Source organism: Corvus moneduloides, chromosome 19 (assembly GCF_009650955.1).
Source record: "Corvus moneduloides isolate bCorMon1 chromosome 19, bCorMon1.pri, whole genome shotgun sequence".
NCBI lineage: Eukaryota > Metazoa > Chordata > Aves > Passeriformes > Corvidae > Corvus > Corvus moneduloides.
In genome coordinates this window covers 7,603,516-7,620,487 of record NC_045494.1, presented here as the reverse complement: position 1 = coordinate 7,620,487, position 16,972 = coordinate 7,603,516, and the positions used below count along the sequence as shown (strand labels likewise).

Sequence of the window (16,972 nt, the reverse complement as noted above, 5' to 3'; positions counted from 1 at the left end):
CGGTGCGGGGCGCTCGGGGGCGGTGCGGGGCGATCGGGGGAGGTGCGGGGCGATCGGGGGCGGTGCGGGGCGATCGGGGGCGGTGCGGGGCGCTCGGGGGCGGTGCGGGGCGATCGGGGGAGGTGCGGGGCGATCGGGGGAGGTGCGGGGCGCCCGGGGGAGGTGCGGGGCGATCGGGGGCGGTGCGGGGCGCCCGGGGGCGGTGCGGGGCGCTCGGGGGCGGTGCGGGGCGCTCGGGGGCGGTGCGGGGCGCTCGGGGGCGGTGCGGGGCGATCGGGGGCGGTGCGGGGTGCTCGGGGGAGGTGCGGGGCGATCGGGGGCGGTGCGGGGTGCTCGGGGGCGGTGCAGCTCGGCCATGGCGGAACCGCTGGATCCCGGTTCGTCCCCGCTGCTGGCGGCCGCTCGCCGGGCGCACGAAGCGGCTTTCGGGGGTGCGGCGGTGCTGGCGGCGTGGGCCCCTGGCCGGGTCAACCTCATCGGAGAGCACACCGACTACAACGGCGGCTTCGTGCTGCCCATGGTAAGGGCCGCGCTCCGCCGCCCCAGCCCCGGGCTCTCGCCGTGTCACCCTTCCGGGTCCTCCTGGCAGCCGCTGGGGGTCCTCCACCACCGCCTTCCCACCCCCGTCCGAGGATGTCCCCTCCAGGATAACCCACCCAGGAGCTTGAGGGATCCTCCGGGACCCCGCTTTCACCATTCTCCCCCGCGGGATCCCCTGCCCAGGACCATGGGGTTCAGAGCAAGACCTGCTGCAGCCCCCCCCTGCAGACCACCTCCTCACTCGCTTCACGGGGGATTGATTCCCTTCCCAACCACCTCTCCGAGAGGCTGAAGCCTTTTTTCTACAACCCCGTCAAACAACTTCCCGTTCCCAGAGAGCGATGTTTTGGTGGCAGAGATGGTTCAGAACAGCAGGAGCTTCCTGCTCCTTCCGAGCTCCTTTGGCTCAGCGGGGAAGTCCCCACTCAGTCCTAAATCAAACCTACAGCTAATTACTGTGAGGCCGAGGAGCGTGGGAGCAGGTCAGCTGAATTCCCTGGCAGGCAAGAAAACTTCCTGAAGCCTCTCCTATCCTTGACGTGGTTACCACGCCCTCGGAGCCCAACCAGCAGCACCTGGCACCGAGCTGGGGGGGTCAGGCACAACAGTCAGTGGGAAGACTGACCCTGGGTGTCAATAAATATCCAGGAAGTTTAATTCTGTGCCAAGCTGAGCGTGCAGTGGAGGCTCTGGGGTGTTAAAGAGAACTCTCGAGTGCTCCATCTGTGGGCTGAAGCAGCCGTAGCTGTCCCCTGCCTCCCGTGGGGATGCTCCAAGGGATGCCGCGGGGTCTGAGCCCACTTTCCCCACCCCCAGGCCCTGCAGCTGGGGACGGTGCTGGTGGGATCCCCCACGCAGGACGGGACCATCTGCATCGTCACCACCTCGGCGGAGGCGGACGAGCCCCTCAGGGTGCAGTTCCCGGCTCCCCGTCCCGGCAGCTCCCTGAGCCCGGGGCTGCCTCGCTGGGCCAACTACGTCAAGGGAGTCATCCAGCACTACCGGGGTAAGGCCGGGCTGAGGGGCGGTCAGAGCCCCCTTGCTCGGGACTGGTGTTCAGACCCGGCTTTGGGAGCGCTCCAGGGGCTCTCCCAGTGCCGGTGCAATCCTGCAGCTCCGCCGGGACCAGGCTCCAGCAAAGTCCATCTCAGCTCCAAAGGTCCCTGTGCTTGGGGGGCTGCCGGGTCCTGCTCTGCTGTGGGTCAGCCTGTGTTCTGAAATGTTGGACAGGGGCTCCTTGTGTCATTCCCCGTGAGCTGTGCGGCACACGCAGCCCTGCAGGGGCTCACGGCCCCTCCTCCCTTCTCTTCCCGCAGCTGGTCCCGTGCCGGGCTTCAGCGCCGTCATAGCCAGTGACATCCCCCTGGGCGGGGGTCTCTCCAGCTCGGCCGCTCTGGAAGTGGCTACGTACACCTTCCTCCAGCAGCTCTGCCCTGGTAAGACAGCAGCCACTCCTGGGCCCTGGCATCTATTTCCACGTGGGAGCTGGGATGAGTGGGGTGCACTTAGTTAGATCCCAACAGCCCTTGGGAAAATGCTGCTGTGAGTGGGTAACAACTCCCCAGCTGGCACTATCCTGGCTGTGTGGCTCTTCCAGCTCATTCAGCCTGACCTGCCCAGACCTCTAAAATCCATGGACCACTCCTGGGGCTGGCCAGGGGGATGAGAAGAAGTTCCCTTGGGAGCATTCTCTCGCTACCCTAATGCCCCCAAAAATCAAGAGACCCAAAACACTGGTGTCAGTTATCACATCCAGCTGGATCTGGGGGCCCAGGCTGGCATGGATGCCATGCAGTGATGCAGGAGCAAGCACCTGCAGCTGCAAAACCTCATTCCATGGGAAAACAACCCTTTATCTCCGTGTTTGCTCCCCCTGCTCCCAGGCAAGGGACCAAGATCCTGGAGCTGCTAACCTGTGTGTCTGCTGTGGCACAGATGACGGGGATTTGGTAGCCAAGGCGCTGGCGTGCCAGAAAGCAGAGCACACGTTTGCTGGGATGCCCTGCGGGATCATGGACCAGTTCATATCCGTGATGGGCAGGGAAGGCCACGCGCTGCTCATCGACTGCAGGTCAGGGTCGAGCGCTGAGCTCCCTGTGCTGTGCCCACCTCCTTGGGCAGCTGGGCATGAGCTGGCCCTGTGCATATGAACTAAGAGCAGGGAGGGGTTAACCCTTGAACCCAGCCCAAAACCTCATCATGGGGACGGAGCAGCCTGCATTTAATTCCCCCTTGTCTTGATTCCTCCTCCTGCAACCTTTCTGCTGCTTGCCTGGGCTGTCTTTCCCGCGGTCGTTAGGGTCTATTATGGAACTAATAATTGGGAGGGAGTGAAACACTAGAGTGAAATCCTAAACCACCTGGACTTTGCCTCTTTAGTTCAGGATCTGCCTGCCACGTAGCCTCACTCAGGTGTCCGAGGGAGGGCCGGGGCGGGCAGGGGGGACGGGCACACGGCTGAGCGCTCCCTGCAGGTCCCTGGAGACCGTCCTTGTCCCGCTGAGCGATGCCAGCCTGGCCGTGCTCATCACCAACTCCAACGTGCGGCACACGCTGACGGGCAGCGAGTACCCCACGCGCCGGCGGCAGTGCGAGCAGGCAGCAGCGGCTCTTGGCAAGGCCAGCCTGAGGGATGCCACCCTGGCCGAGCTGGAAGGTGGGGACAGTCCCTCCCTCATCTCTGGTCACCATCTTGGGGCGTCAAGGTCTTGGTGCTCCGTGGCCTGAGGCCTGGGGCAGGCGGGTGGGCACACAGCCCGTGATGGGAGCGTGCTGCATGCAGAGAGGCTTTGGCACAGGATGGTTGCAGGATGCACCCCAGCAGCATCCTGCAGGCTGGGGGGGCTTTGCTGCAGGGACACAAATGTCTCTGCAGAGGCCAGGAGCCGGCTGGGGGACGAGGTGTTCCGGCGGGCCAGGCACGTCATCGGTGAGATAGCACGGACAGCACAGGCAGCACAGGCACTGCAGCACAGGGACTACAGCATGTTCGGGAGGCTGATGGTGGAGAGCCACAACTCCCTCAGGTGAGGATGAGCAAGGATGCTCACAGCCTTCCTCACGTGTACCTGCACTTCCAGGCAGAGCTGGGCCAGGATTTGTGGATCTGGCATCGCTGCCATGGCAGTGGCTGCACCAGGACACGAGTTCCAGCTGTCCGTGGTGCAGTGGTTGTGCCCAGGGTGCAGGAGAGGGCAGAGCACGGGTCTCCTCTTTCCAGGGATGACTATGAGGTGAGCTGCCCGGAGCTGGACGAGCTGGTGGCAGCAGCCCTGGAAGTTGATGGGGTTTATGGCAGCAGGATGACTGGGGGAGGCTTCGGAGGCTGCACGGTGACACTGCTGGAAGCTGGGGCTGCAGAGAGAGCCCAGCAGCACATCCAGGTATGTGGAGAAAAGCACCAGGAGATTGACTGAAAGATCCCGAGGGGCACAGCACAGGGACACTGTTGAAGTGTCACTCCTGAGCTATTTGGGGCTGGGGGGGGCCCATCCAGGGGTAGCCCTGAGTCTGTTGATGCCACTAAGCTCCTGCAGTCAGTTCAACACCTGTGCCAGTCATAGGGCCCTGCCCCAGGACCTCACTCCATTGAGAAAGGGAGTTGAAAAGGTGCTGGGGGAGCTTCAGGAAGGCCAAATCCATCTACAGAAAATTGGTCTGAGCTGAGCTTGGGCACTGCTGAGCTGCACACTGGCAGTTACAGCCCAGGAACGATCTCAGTGCCATCACCAGCATTCCCTAAATCAGCACCTTGGCATGCACAGGTAGCTGGAAATGCCAGCAGAATGGGGGTATCAGGACATGGGGCCTGTGAACAAGGCAGAGCATCATTTTGCTGCTCTATGAGATCATGGTGCACCCTGTAAATAGCTGAGGGTGGGGAAAGAAGGGGCAGAAGAAGGCCTGAAATGGGGAGAGACCAAAAGGGCTTTGGCCTCTGCCAAAGGTGGGAGAGAGGGAACATGACCAGGACTTCCAGTCCAGTGAAGGGAGGAGGTAGAGTGAGCGTGGAACTGACCAGCAGAACCTTTCTCCCCAGCTCTGGCATTTCCGAGCCTCAACTGCTCCTCTTGTTTTTCAGGAGAAATACAGTGGCACAGCCACCTTCTACCTCACCAAGCCCTCGGGAGGGGCAAAGGCTCTGCCCCTGTAGAGGAGTGACCACCTCACCTGGGAACCTTGGGCTGGCATTGCCTCCCTCCCAGAGGCTTTCCCAAGGGGATCAGTTCGTCCATCTGCAGTATTTGCCTAATAAATGCAAAACATTTGCACGGTTGTTCTGTGCCCATGTGAGCCAAAATCAGTGGGGCCTGTTCCTCAGAGGATACTGGTTTAAATGCAGTTTGCACTGGTGGAAGGAGCTGTTACCAGGGCTGCAGTCACAGGAGGGGATGGCAGTGGAGGAGCAGCAGCAGGCACTGACACTTGGCAAAAGTTCCTACTTGGGAATCTTCCTCTGGCACCTGCCCTGCAGCTGCTGCAGATGGAGGATAGTGAGGGGGGGAGGGATTACTTAAAATTTGCTTCAAACAAACAAACAAAGAGGCAGAATATAGAGAAAATATTTATTGCGTGCAAGAGGAAGTCATCTGATCAAAGACCCGGTCTGGATCCAGCTTGGAAAGGCTGAAGCAGCACCAGCTCTAACAACCACATGAAATTAAAAAAGACAGGCCTGGGTTAGTGCATGTGCATGGGGAAGGTCTGGTTCCCTGGAGAGCAGCTGATGGGCCATGCTCTGAGCTTGGAGAACAGGATCATCTTTGGTTTAAATGCTTGGGAAACTCCCTTTATAGGCAGTTCTCAGTGTTGTACCCGGGACCACAAAGCTCAGGGAAAGGGGCACACAGTCCTTGTGCAGGAGGAGAGAAAACTCCAACCCCAGGCGACATGGGAGCAGGCAGGGAGGCAGGCTCAGGCCACTGGCATGTGCTCAGGAGAAATAAGTGCTTCTTGAAGGCACAGTAAAACCCCAAGTTTGGTGAAGGATCCCTTGAACCAAGTTAAAAACTGACCCAGCTCCATCTGCAGTAGTGGAGACTCCTGTGGACTTGATTCACCCACATCCATCTTTGGCTGAAAGAGGTACAACACTTCCCCCTAGTGAAATAAAAAGCCTGAAGAGGAGAGGGAACTGTCAGCGATGAACTCTTCTTCAGAGTCCAAAAGAAAACAAAGGAAAAAGAAATTAAAACACAATAAAAAAAGAAAACCAGGAAAAAAAAAAAAAAAAGCTAAGGTACTTTGTCAGACCAAAGCAGGCTGGTGATGCTGCCAGGGGGCCCAGGCAGCTGCTGCTTTGGTTGGAAGCTGCTACCACTGCTCTGGGCAGGCTCCTCGCCTGCTCCCATGCGGCTGGAATGCGCCAGAGAGACCTTGCACTGCTCTGCAAGGCAGGGAGGCTCCAGGGATCCTGCCCAGTACTGGGAAATGAAGCCCAGCAGGGTCTCAGCCCAGCCCTGTGTGAGTGGACCTGAAGCTGGGGCTGAAGGATCTCAGATGTGCTCAGGAGGGTGGGAGTGCCTGTTGTTCCCAGGCTTGCTCTTCCTTTGTGTTTGCTGATGTTGCTGCCGAGCAAAAAGTCTTTTAAAAGATACCCAACGTCCTCTGCCCTGAAATCTCACACTTTCCACAGCAGCTGTGTAAGGAATCCCAGCACAGTTCCCATCTCAGCTGCTGGAGCCATCCCTGTCCCTCGCCTCTGGGCAGCTCCCAGCCCTTCTGTGTCCAAGTGCTCCAGCTGATGGATCTCTGCAGCGAGTGGATCTGGCACCTTGCAGCCTTCTGCTGGAGTCTCTGGTGCTGGAGGATAACAAGGTCCAAGGCAGAGCCCACCAGCTCATCACAGGGTCCAAGTGGCCTTTGGATCAAGCCCTTAACTCATTTCTTGCCGTTATTCATGTTTCCCAGCAGCCACAATCCCAGTGTAACCTCTACATTCAGGATAGATCTTATCCACCTCCATTTTTTTATAAAATAATAAAATACATTTATATATATTTATATATATATACTATGAAAACTGTACAATATTGTATGCAAAAAAAAAAAAAAAGCATCAGAGGCCATCAAGTAATGCAACACAAACGAAGGGTTATTCTTTGCTATCGTGGTACCAAATGCCAGCAGCGAAGGACAGACACAAATAGGTGCAGTAAGAAAGCACAGGTTACCCCAAAACCCTACCTTGCAGCTCTCATTAAAAAACCCAAACTGAACAAAACAACCATCTCCAGTAGACAGGCGAGTTACCAGAGAGCCTGGAGCAAAGATGGAAATGGTGACCCTCTATAAATCTGGATTTTGACTTCTGAGGTCCTCTCGAAACCAAGGAGCTGAGAAAAAAATCATTCTGTTCCATTTACCTGGGGAGGCTGGAGCCATGGAGACACCCCCATTTCTGCCCTGAAGGATGAGCTTACACACCCACCTGTGCCAGAGCTCTGAGTGTGCTGGGCTCCAAAGAAGTCCAGAGGCTGGAGTGCCACAGACGGTCTGTGCCCACAGGAGGAGCTGCCCAGGCACCGCCTGGATGAAGCCCCCTTGGGTCATTCCATAAAATCCTGCCCTCTGATCCCAAGAGTCCCGCTGGTGCTCGGCCTGCCCCGGCTCAGGCCTCGTAGAACTGCCTCTCCACCTGCTGGGTGAGGGTCCCGCTGGCCATCACGGTGCGGCTCACGAACTCCTGGGTGAGAGTGCTGCTGGAGTTCTCCACGCGCTGGGTGGTCACCAGCATCCCGTCTGCAAGGGGAAGGCACCAAGTATGGGCTCACAGGGAACAGGGTCTGCCCTGCCTCGTGATTCCAGGCAGTTTGTTTTCCCATCATAGAAAGTGGTATTTAAGGGCCTCTCCACACCAAGGGATCCAGTGCTTTGCTGTGTCAGTCAAGAGGATGGATCTCCTAAAGCTCCCAAACTCTCCGTGTTGCAGCATGAGCCCATGAGCTGAAGTGGGACAGCATGGAACAACTACATTGATGTGAATAAAGGGTTTGTCGCACTGCTCTGTTTTTACTGCTCTGAAGAGATCAAACCTTGCAGGAAGAGCTATGATTTGGTCCCCAGTGACAGTGCTGGAGGACTCTGGAATTCAGCATTCCCTCTGGGACTGGGCAGCACGTGTGGGAATGACTGCAACTGTCCCTGGGGCAAAGCGGGGACACGGTATAGGAAAATCCCACCTGATGGACCCTCCTTCCCTGCCTTTGGCACTTGAGGTAAAAGCAGCATCAAACCTTTGGCCAAGCAGAATTCCCCTTTGTTTTCTGAGGGTTGCAAAGCAACAATGAGCCCCTACCTGTGAAGTGGGGGTCCAGAGAGGAATGGCTGATGCTGGTTTTGGTGGTGTATTCAGTGGGGAATTTGTAAACTTCTTCTCTCATGTACTGCTGTCCTCCAAACTGGGAGAAAACACCTGGGAGAAGGAAAAGGGACAAATCAGTCAAGAAATAACAAGGAGCTTCCAATACCTCAACCCTGCACAGTGAGCACCAGCAGTCTCCGGAGTTTTTCCTTGCTGATATTGGAGCCAGGTTCAGGAGGAACTGAGAGGACTGGGAAGGTCTCACACCTGGGCAGTAAGAAGCTGCCTCCAGGTATTTGTACAAACAGGCAGAAGTTTCACCATAAGTTAAACAGTGGCAGGTGCTCCCTCATTCAGTGCACCAGGACTGGGACAGTGCTCACCAGGCACAGCACTGCCTTCATGGAAAACGCTGTCTCCATGTCTTTCGTGGAGCACGGAGTCACCACCAGAGCTGGCGAGTGACTGTGGGAGTTGGGTTGCCTGCTCTGAGAGGTTTCTCTTTGCACCTCCACAAAGACATGGTACTGTACCTCTGTCCTGAGATTCAATGGTGATGAGGCCTTCTCTCTCTGGCCCAAAGCCTTGGGTGGTGTTGGCTTGCACTTTGAACTTGTACGGGACATTCTCACTCAGGTGGGGCACAGTCAGGGTGGTTTCCAGGTTGTCTCCTTCGACATAGATTGTCCTGGGCTCCCCTAATCCACACAGAGTGGTGAAGACAGACAAGAGTGATGGTCCCTCCAAACACACTCCCCCCACCTCTGCTGCCTTGGCTTTCCCTGAGCTTTATACACTCCATGGGCTGTAGGATTACACCCACTTTTACTAAGGGTTAAGACAACTCCATTTCACTACAGCAGGGAACCTCAACAACCAACTTCCACAGGGTTTTGGCTGCAATATTCAACAGGTCCTTCCTCTTCCCACAATAGACCAGACCATGCAATGGCACAAAGTGTCAGGAGCCAGCAGCTCCCAGGCCTGGAATCAGCCTCATGTCCTCACTTTGTCTGCACTGATGTAAGCAAACAACTCTTTTATTGGTCCCAGCAAAAATGCAGCAAGTTGCTGCCTTAGCTGGAGGTATCTTGTGCTCTACAGAAGGGAACTGGGCTGCCTCAGCCTGATACCGTACCTCCTCCATGCAGCATCTCACAGGTGATCCTGTAGCCCAGGATGGGCCCATTGGGCTCACGGGGTCTCTCCCAGCTGAGGTGCAGAGAGTCCGGGCTGAGGGCAGTGAAAACCAGTGGTCCAGGGGCACAGGGGGTGCTCAGGGTGAAGGGGGTACCTGCAAGGGCACCGGGGACAGGTCGGAATCACAGCAGAGGGAGCCTGAGAGGAATGTGCACACAGCATTTATGGAATGAGCCAGAAGAGCTCAGCTCTCTGGACGAGTGCAAAGTGAGTGTGTGGGGAAGAAGGTCCTGTTCCAAAATGAGAGGAAGGAAAGGAGAGCTCAGGATGTGGCTAGAGGAGAGAAAACAGCCAGGCCAGCACTGTAGACAGCAGCAGAGACATCAGTGCCACCCTTCTGTCCCCAGCCACCTCACCTGGCACGGGGCTGAGCGGGCTCTGCGGGTCCACCTGGGACTCGATGGTGATGACTCCCTCCCTCTCGGGGCCCCAGCCCTCCTCGCTCTGCGCCTTCACCTTGAAGATGTAGGAGTGGTTGGGCAGCAGGTCCTCCACCACCACCGAGTTCTGGCTGGGGTTGGGGATGGTGATCCTGTGCACCTCTCCTGGGACACACAGGGAAGAGGAGGTCAACACCTCGTTGCAGACACAGAGCCACAACTTTCACCTAAACTCTGTCTCAAACAAACTGCCTGCAAAAGCCATCCAGGGGCCCTCCCCAACCATCCCCATCACACCTTGCCACCAGCAATGGTAGCGCAGGACAAGAGGTTTTTCCAAAAAAGCTTCTTGAAAAACTCAAGGAGTTTCAGACAAAATAATTCTATTTTCACTAACGCTGCCCTGAGATTCACATAAAAATAAGATATTTTCATTTCAGTCCTTCTTTTAAGTCCCATGTGTTGAAAAAACATTCAGGTTAAGAAGCTTGGGCTGATGGAGAGAATCAGTCAAAGGGGAGTATTTTTGGAGGAGAGACGATTCTACAAGCAACCCCAGGAATTGTTCTCCCTCTGAGAGAAACAGGGAATGAAAGCTGTGGGGTAGCTGCAACATTTCCTGCACAAAAAAAAAAAGGCTACACAAGAAGCAGAGTTAGGACCCTGAATCCCAGAATGACTGAGGTTGGAAGGCGCCTCTGGAGATCATCTGGTCCAACCCCCCTCTCTCAGAGCAGGGTCCTCCAGAGCCAGAAGACCCAGAGCAGACTCTCCACCACATGAAACTCCAGCCAACCCCCCAGTTCACTGACCTCCATTAAGGAGCTGGTACTGCACGCTGTAGCCCTGCACCTCCTTCTCGCAGCGTGGCTCCTGCCAGCTCACCTTCAGGGACGTGGGGCCCAGGGCAGAGAACACCAGGCGGGTGGGGGTGTCAGGGATGCCCAGCGGCTTCCTGGAGTCTGAGGCAGAAAAGGAGCATCAGGCTGGAGATTTTGGGAATGGGGGCTAAGGGGACTGGGGGAGAGGAGGGGGTGGCACACACAAACATGGGATGGTCTTGATGGTTCGGGGAGGGTGTGGTGAGATGTCATCTCTGCAAGCTGACCTGTCATGGGGGGGAGCTGGCTGGCTCTGCACAGCTACAGGGAAGTCCCACGGCCTCAGGGTGCCACGCTTGGGTGGGACAAGTTAAGGTAAGCTTCATGCCCCTGTGGCAGAGAGCCCAGAGCAGGGGCCTGGTGCTGGCTGTGACCCTCCTCACTCAACCCTAAGCACCCTGTCCGGTCTGCTAGAAGCTTCATAGACTTCATCAGGTGTAGGTCAATTAAGACTGGCCCTAATCTACAGCTAAATCAGCCCAACACCTCCAGGCTCTGTTCATGTGGCCTGGGACCACATCTGGGTGCTCCTCAGCTTGTCCCATTGGGACACAAAGCTCATGGAGAGCACTACAGGCCCCCAGGTGACACACAGGGACTAAAACCCCTCACTGAGAAGGAGCTTGCAGAGGGACATCTCAGAAGGAGCACATGTTCTCCCCAAGAGTTCTCCGAAGGCCTGTGGAGTAAGACTGAGAACAAGAAGCTCATTAGGAGTAAAGAGGATGGGGACAATGAGTTGATGATCAGAGCACGGTGGCAGCAGTGGTGGTGAATGTTAATCAGTCCAGGTGGGTTGAAACCTGCAATTCACCTGCAAACAGAAAGGTGATGTGATGGAGGCGCAGGCTGGGTCAGGAGGAAGATCAGCACAGCACACAGCAAGCCATGGAGAGGAGGTTTGGGGTGAGCAGTGGATGGCAGCAGCTCATGGGTGGACGGTGGCTGGGCTGTTATAGGATGTGTGGCTGGGAGGAGACACTGCACAAGCTGTACCTATGTACTTGCACATCCCTGCGGACCCATCAGTCATGATTATAGAGTCCCGACAGCCAATGCTGGGGTAGTAACCCTTCACCTTTGCCCTGCTCCTGAAACCCACGTCCCGGGGCCGGAGGAGTGTCCTCCCAGCATCTTCATGGATGGGAGGGAGAAGTGTCCCCGGGTAATCTACAGAAGCGGTGCAAGAAGAAAGAGAAAAACACCATTGGAGATCTCAGAGCAGGTTCAGCCCAGGCTCCTGCACAGGTGACTTTTTAAGGCTCAGGTTTGAAGAATCTTTGAACCACCTTCTGTCAGCACCAGCTGATTGACACACGTGGAGCTGAAAGGCAACCACGCTGCTGGATAGAGTGAGGAGAAGAGACACGTGCTCTCCCTGGAGTGCTTTGTGGTGTGAGGATAAGGATGGAGCTCCCTTCCCTGAGCACGCTGCATGTGGGGGGTGCGAACCCCTTCCAAACTGGTCTGGAAGCAGAGAGGCCTTAGCAAAGCACCAAAGATCAGTGGTGGGGACATGACCTTCCAGACCTGGGGTTCATAGGCCCCCTTAGCTGTGAGCACAGTCCTCACCCCACAAGGACTTTAGGGTGCAGGTCCAAAGGCAGTCATGGGGATGGAAGGGAAGGATGGGTCCCATCCCTGTGGTACTCACCGTGCCCCATCAGCATCGTGGAGTAGTCTCTTGTCAGCGAGGAGCTCCCCATCACCCTGTGCTCCTGGTGCATGTGGGAGCTCAGCTGGTGGTAGCTGGTGTTGGCTGTCCTGGTCAGGGTGCCACTGCCGCTGCCAGGGAAGGAGAAGTCCACCCGGCCATTCAGCAAGTGCTCTGTGGAAGAGGGCACACCGTGAGGAACGTGGCTGTGGACAAAGCTGCTGCTCCGGTTTCTATGGAGAGGAAGCAGGAGGCATCGTGGTGCCCCCCCTGCCTTGGCTACATCCTAGGTTCAGCTACTCTGGAAGGTGGTTCTGGAACGCTACATCTAGAACAAGCCACAACACCCAACAAGTGACACAGAAACAAAGAGGTAAACAAAGACTTCTCCCTACACCCAGCACCAGACACACCCATGGTGCCCAAGGTAACTCCAGACCTCGGCCTTGCTGGGGCACTGCCTTGTGGTTCTCGCCACATTCTCTCACATCTCCCCTTAGATGCAAGCACAGGTTTATAATTTCAGATTTTAAAAGAAGGTGGAAGAAGGAAAACGGCCCTTTATGGAGGCGGTTTCTCCAGATCTCATCCTGGATCCCATCTCAGCTGGATCTGAAAAGCAAACTCCACTCCGTTGTTCTGGTCCTTGACAAACAAATCCCCATCCCCTCCCAGCAGGCCAGGAGAGATCAGCCACCTGTGAGAGAGTGATTTCTGTTTAACAGTCCAGCAGATCTGCCCCAGAAGCTTGGGGCACTTAATTAAGGTGAAGAGCTGCCCTTGGAGGTGGCACTTAGCTGGTATCATCTGAGTTTGCTCCTGCCTCGAAGGTCCAGCCTTTGGTAGAAGCAACTTGCTAGCAGGCTCCCAAGTCCGTGCCGAGATGGGGGTTACCTTGACACTCTCGTGAGCAGACACACCGGGACAAGGTTTTGAAGCAGATCACACCAACACGAGGGTGGGCACACAAGGGGAGGCAGGGGACACAGAGCCCATCCGCCGGCCGCTCAGCTCAAAGCAGGACGAGACAGGACACTCAGTGCTGTAATGGAGCCGTCCTTCACCTGCTTGGGGCCGGGGCGTCCCGCTCCTCCTCACACTGCCAGGAGCCACAGCGCTGTCCTCCTCGTGGAGGAGCCCCTCGGTGTCCGAGGAGAGGCGGCTGCTGCCAGAGAGGCGGGGAATGGTTTCGGGGGGGAGCCTCCAGGTGATGCGGCGAAGGTCCAGGTCTTCTCCCAGCAACGGCACAAATTTCCACCTGGAGCCTTTTGGGACAACGCAAGCACTGGTGTTGGCACGGTCTGCAGGGGTCAGGGTGGGCCACCCACCACCTCCGTGCTGCTTGCTGGGACAGGAAGGGACAAGAACCAGTGGGGACGACGCCTGTTCACAGCCTGTGTTGCCAAGTGTGAGCTGAGGAGTTCAGGTGGTGCAACCATCTGGTAGGTGGAGAATGGTGGGAGCGTGACATGCAGGGGGTTCCTCAACCCCCAGACTGTTTTCCAGCCCTGTGTCCATCATGACAAAAGGTGAGAGTCAAAGTCCCACCGGACGCCTGTCCCTGCATGAAGAGTCTGCAACAATTGTCCTCTGCTCAGGAGAGGTTTCGTCACTCTTCGATGCTCACTTGGGGTGGTTGGACTCCTGCTGTTCCCGTCACCTTGCTCTCTGAAAGGACCAGGGACTCGCTCTTGGGTCCGAGGCCCTGGAGAACCCCCCCAGAGAAGATCCTACAGACACACCCCATCGCTTCACTTATGGTTCGTTTCCCCTCCTTTTCCCAGCACAAGACCAGGGAGTCAGCCTCACTCAGAAAGTGAAGGGATAGAGGAAGAGAGGCCAGTGCCCTCCCAGCACTGCTGAGTTCCCTCCTGTTGGCTTAGCCTAGATCCCAAGCATCCAGGGGACTCAGAGCTCTGTGCCTTTGCCGGCGCTTGTTTGCTGATGTCAACTCTCATGGTCCAGCCAAATGGCAACACAAAGGGAAGATGAGCAGGGAGGGCCATGAAGAGCTCCTCTCCCACCCCACACTGAGGTTTCTCTTTGCCCCATGGCTATGACAAGGAGGCACTGGTCTTATTTACACTGTGAGCAGCCAAGTGTTCCCATGGATGCAACTACTGAGCTTTGGAAAGGCCGATCTCCACCATCTCCACGACTGGATCTCCCCATCTCTGAGAGATGGAAAGGAGCAGTGAAGCTCGTTACTGAAAGCTGGTATTAAGGAAAATGAACGTTAGAAATGACCTTTTCAAACTCAGAGACACGAACCTGAATCATCAGAGACACTGGGCCGCTTGCTGCCGGCTGGAGAGCGGAGCACGTCTGTGCTGTACATCAGGTAGCTGTCGTAGTCCTCACCTCCCTCTGCATCAATGATGGGGACATCAGGGATGATGGGGACTGCGGGAGAGGTGGAAAGCGCCATTAGACAAGCAGCAAAAAAACCACACAAGCAGCAAAAAACCACACCATGCTCAGGCTGGCCCTCAACATTCCCAGGGTGGCTGGAGCAGCAGAGCAAACAGGAGGCGGGGAAGCAGCTGGGGTGATATCCCCAGCACGGCTCCTGCCCCTCTGCCCCCTGGCCAGGCTGGCACTCACTGGACATGGGGCGCTTGGGCTGCGTGGCGAGGTTGATGGTGGCTTCTCTCTCAGGCCCCCAGCCCGCGCCGTTCCTGGCCTTCACCATGTAGCGATAGGGCTGCGACTCCCGCAGGTTCTCGATCAGCACCATGCGCTTCTTGGGGTCTTCAACCAGCACCTTCTTCATGGGCCCAACGGGTACTGCAAGGCACGAGCACGCCTGTCACCCACCAGGCACAGAGGACCCCACAACACCCCGCACTTTGGTGTCAGGATACAGCCTGGCTCTGGAAAAAGTGCAGCAGCTCTTTGGGCTGCTCACAACAGGCAGCATCATCTCAGGGTAATTCCCAAACTGAATGCTGAAGTCAAGCTACAGGAGAGGTGTTCAGTGTCACAAATAACACCTTCCTGGCACCCCATCCCTTTATCTAGACCTGTGAACTAAGTTTTTGACATGAAAAACAACATAAAACACTATGGAAGTGAATGGGAACAGAGTTCTCTGGCATTTGCAGGGTTAAATCCTGACTGGTGATTTTTCTGTGCTCTTTCCATCAAGTGACCCATCCAAATGCCAGTTCTCAAAAGAAACATGCCTGGAGCTGTTCTGGCTCTGCTGCTGCTTGGGACCAGCCCAGCCTGCAGAAAGTGTCCTCTACCCCTCACCTGGCTGCACTGTCCCATCCAAAGATGAGCTCTTACCGTTGTCATCGTTAACAAGCCCATAACTGACTTCGTAGGCCGTGATCTCCCCGTTGGTTTCCGCAGGCTCAGCCCAGCTCAGCTGGGTCACGGTGGAAGACACGACGTTGAAAGCCAAGCGCCCAGGCTCGCTGGGCACTGGGAAGGAAAAGCAAAGGGTCCCCATCACTGCAAGCCAGGAACCAGTGGGTGCCCAGAGTTCCCCAGATCACAGCTGGGTTGCAGTGGGAGACACTCAGGGCTGGAGGCCTCACCCCAGTGCTGGGTGCAGAGGTACAGACTTGCTCCCACGTGGAGGGAAGGAAGGTGTGGGGTCACTCACCCTCCTCCAGCGTGCGGCAGCGGATGATGTCCGAGTAAGTCCCTTCTCCCATGGCGTTGTAGGCGCAGACTTGCATCTCGTAGTCGCAGAAGGGGTAAAGGTTACTCAGCTGTGCTGATGGGGTTTTGACATCAATGAGATGGGCTTCTGACTCAGGGTCTCCCTGGATCCAGTATTTCACCTGGCAAAGCAAGAGCAAGCCGTGATTCCTTCAGATCCTCACATAATGGGTGACAAACTCCTTGTCCCTTACTAAATCTGCTCTGGGAACGGTGTTGTGTCATTCCTCTGAAATGGGAGGCCAGGACAGCCTGGGCACTTCATGGTAAGTGATGGAAAGGGAGATGGAGTCACCAGGAATCCTTCTTGCATATCCCTCATCCACCCAGCAGTGGTTCCTCAAGGATGGAGGGGACCAGAAGGGATGAACTTGCTCCCTTTTTGGGTGTGTACTTGGATCCTTTCGGTACAAATGTCTGTGTGAAATACCTGCAGGCGGGAACCCACACTCTTCCCTGGGATCCACTCACCCCTTACCTTGTACCCCAGGGGTTTTCCCGGTGGAGGAAACCAGTTGAAGCTGATTTCCCTGGAGCTGAGGGCACGGGCATCGGGATTCAGTGGTGCACTTAGGCGGCCTTTGGGGGACTGGGGGACCTGGCTCAGGCCAGACATCGAGGGGACACCATCCACCAGCTCTGCAGACAAGAAAGATCACATCAGCACCAGTCCTCCCCCTTGGATGAAAGAAGGAAGCGTGCCTCTCTCAGCACTGCCCTGCCATGCTGTGATAAATCCATTATTTATGTCATTGACCCACTTGATGACAGTTTTCCTTGTCCAGCCACAGGAAGCACCACGCACCACTCATGGCAAGTCCTACCTCTCCCTTATTTTTATGGATTTCACTCAAATTCCCAAGGAAAAGGAATTAAGAATCCCTTTTAATTTCCTTTACCCGGGGAGACGATCCATCTTCTCCCTGCCCACTGATCATTCCCACTCGTGCCTCTAGAGGGGGACCCAAATCCGCCAGTCGGAGCTGGAGGAACCTCGCTGCGGCTTTTTGAGCAACGCTGGAACTCTGTGCACCACATCGGGGTGGGCTGGTCCGGGGAGGGGGAGTCCCACAGCCCCCGCAGCCACTGTCACCGCCTGCTTGCCAGCCCCTACCTGGGTCAGCGATGGTCACCGTGGTCTGGGGGTAGCGGCCGATCTTGGCGCCGTACTTGGGGTGGAGGAGGTCGATGGCAAATTGCTTGGGCTGGCAGTTGTTGAGGAGGGTGTCTATCTCTGTCAGCTCCAGCAAGGGCACCTGCACCTCCTTTCGGGTCTCCCCAGGCTGGAAGACCAGTTCACCCTCCGTGAGGATGTAGTCCTGGAGGAGAAGGAAGAGGTGTG

The 16,972-nt window shown here is 56.6% G+C and overlaps 2 protein-coding genes across 5 annotated transcripts in view; one reads left to right on the top strand and one right to left on the bottom strand.

Annotated features, from left to right (window-relative positions):
• Positions 1 to 325: 325 nt before the first annotated feature.
• On the top strand, positions 326 to 4,816 carry GALK1 (galactokinase 1). 2 transcript variants are annotated; one of them, XM_032129249.1, is made up of 8 exons: positions 326 to 520; positions 1,357 to 1,546; positions 1,857 to 1,976; positions 2,476 to 2,611; positions 3,015 to 3,196; positions 3,416 to 3,566; positions 3,761 to 3,923; positions 4,622 to 4,816. In XM_032129249.1, the coding sequence occupies exons 1-8, from the start codon at positions 356 to 358 to the stop codon at positions 4,691 to 4,693; spliced, it is 1,179 nt and encodes a 392-aa protein (XP_031985140.1). In that variant the 5' UTR covers positions 326 to 355; the 3' UTR covers positions 4,694 to 4,816. The 2 variants fall into 2 exon arrangements, with proteins under 2 accessions (XP_031985140.1, XP_031985141.1); XM_032129250.1 differs by lacking the exon at positions 1,857 to 1,976.
• A 275-nt stretch (positions 4,817 to 5,091) lies between these two features.
• Positions 5,092 to 16,972, bottom strand: part of ITGB4 (integrin subunit beta 4) — a 28,869-nt gene continuing 16,988 nt past the window's right edge. Inside the window, exons 27-42 of one of the 3 annotated variants that reach the window (XR_004243860.1) lie at positions 16,745 to 16,949; positions 16,109 to 16,269; positions 15,572 to 15,752; positions 15,250 to 15,387; positions 14,563 to 14,745; positions 14,230 to 14,361; positions 13,023 to 13,223; positions 11,959 to 12,132; positions 11,301 to 11,474; positions 10,236 to 10,385; positions 9,400 to 9,588; positions 8,982 to 9,137; positions 8,377 to 8,541; positions 7,838 to 7,954; positions 6,971 to 7,281; positions 5,092 to 6,875 (exon numbers count right to left, since the gene is read on the bottom strand). Coding sequence is in view for 2 of the 3 variants with exons in the window: in XM_032129230.1 (XP_031985121.1) it covers positions 7,151 to 7,281; positions 7,838 to 7,954; positions 8,377 to 8,541; positions 8,982 to 9,137; positions 9,400 to 9,588; positions 10,236 to 10,385; positions 11,301 to 11,474; positions 11,959 to 12,132; positions 13,023 to 13,223; positions 14,230 to 14,361; positions 14,563 to 14,745; positions 15,250 to 15,387; positions 15,572 to 15,752; positions 16,109 to 16,269; positions 16,745 to 16,949 (2,457 nt within the window). In the remaining variant the exon portion in view is untranslated. Of the gene's footprint in view, positions 7,282 to 7,837; positions 7,955 to 8,376; positions 8,542 to 8,981; positions 9,138 to 9,399; positions 9,589 to 10,235; positions 10,386 to 11,300; positions 11,475 to 11,958; positions 12,133 to 13,022; positions 13,224 to 14,229; positions 14,362 to 14,562; positions 14,746 to 15,249; positions 15,388 to 15,571; positions 15,753 to 16,108; positions 16,270 to 16,744; positions 16,950 to 16,972 lie in introns of all 3 variants that reach the window. The other 2 variants (XM_032129230.1, XM_032129231.1) reach the window with 2 other exon arrangements.

Coding starts and splice junctions, on each gene's coding strand:
- GALK1 (XM_032129249.1), top strand. CDS start 356: ATGGCGGAACCGCTGGATCCCGGTTCGTCCCCGCTGCTGGCGGCCGCT. Junction 521..1,356: donor GCGGCTTCGTGCTGCCCATG/GTAAGGGCCGCG, acceptor CCCCACCCCCAG/GCCCTGCAGCTGGGGACGGT. Junction 2,612..3,014: donor GCGCTGCTCATCGACTGCAG/GTCAGGGTCGAG, acceptor CGCTCCCTGCAG/GTCCCTGGAGACCGTCCTTG.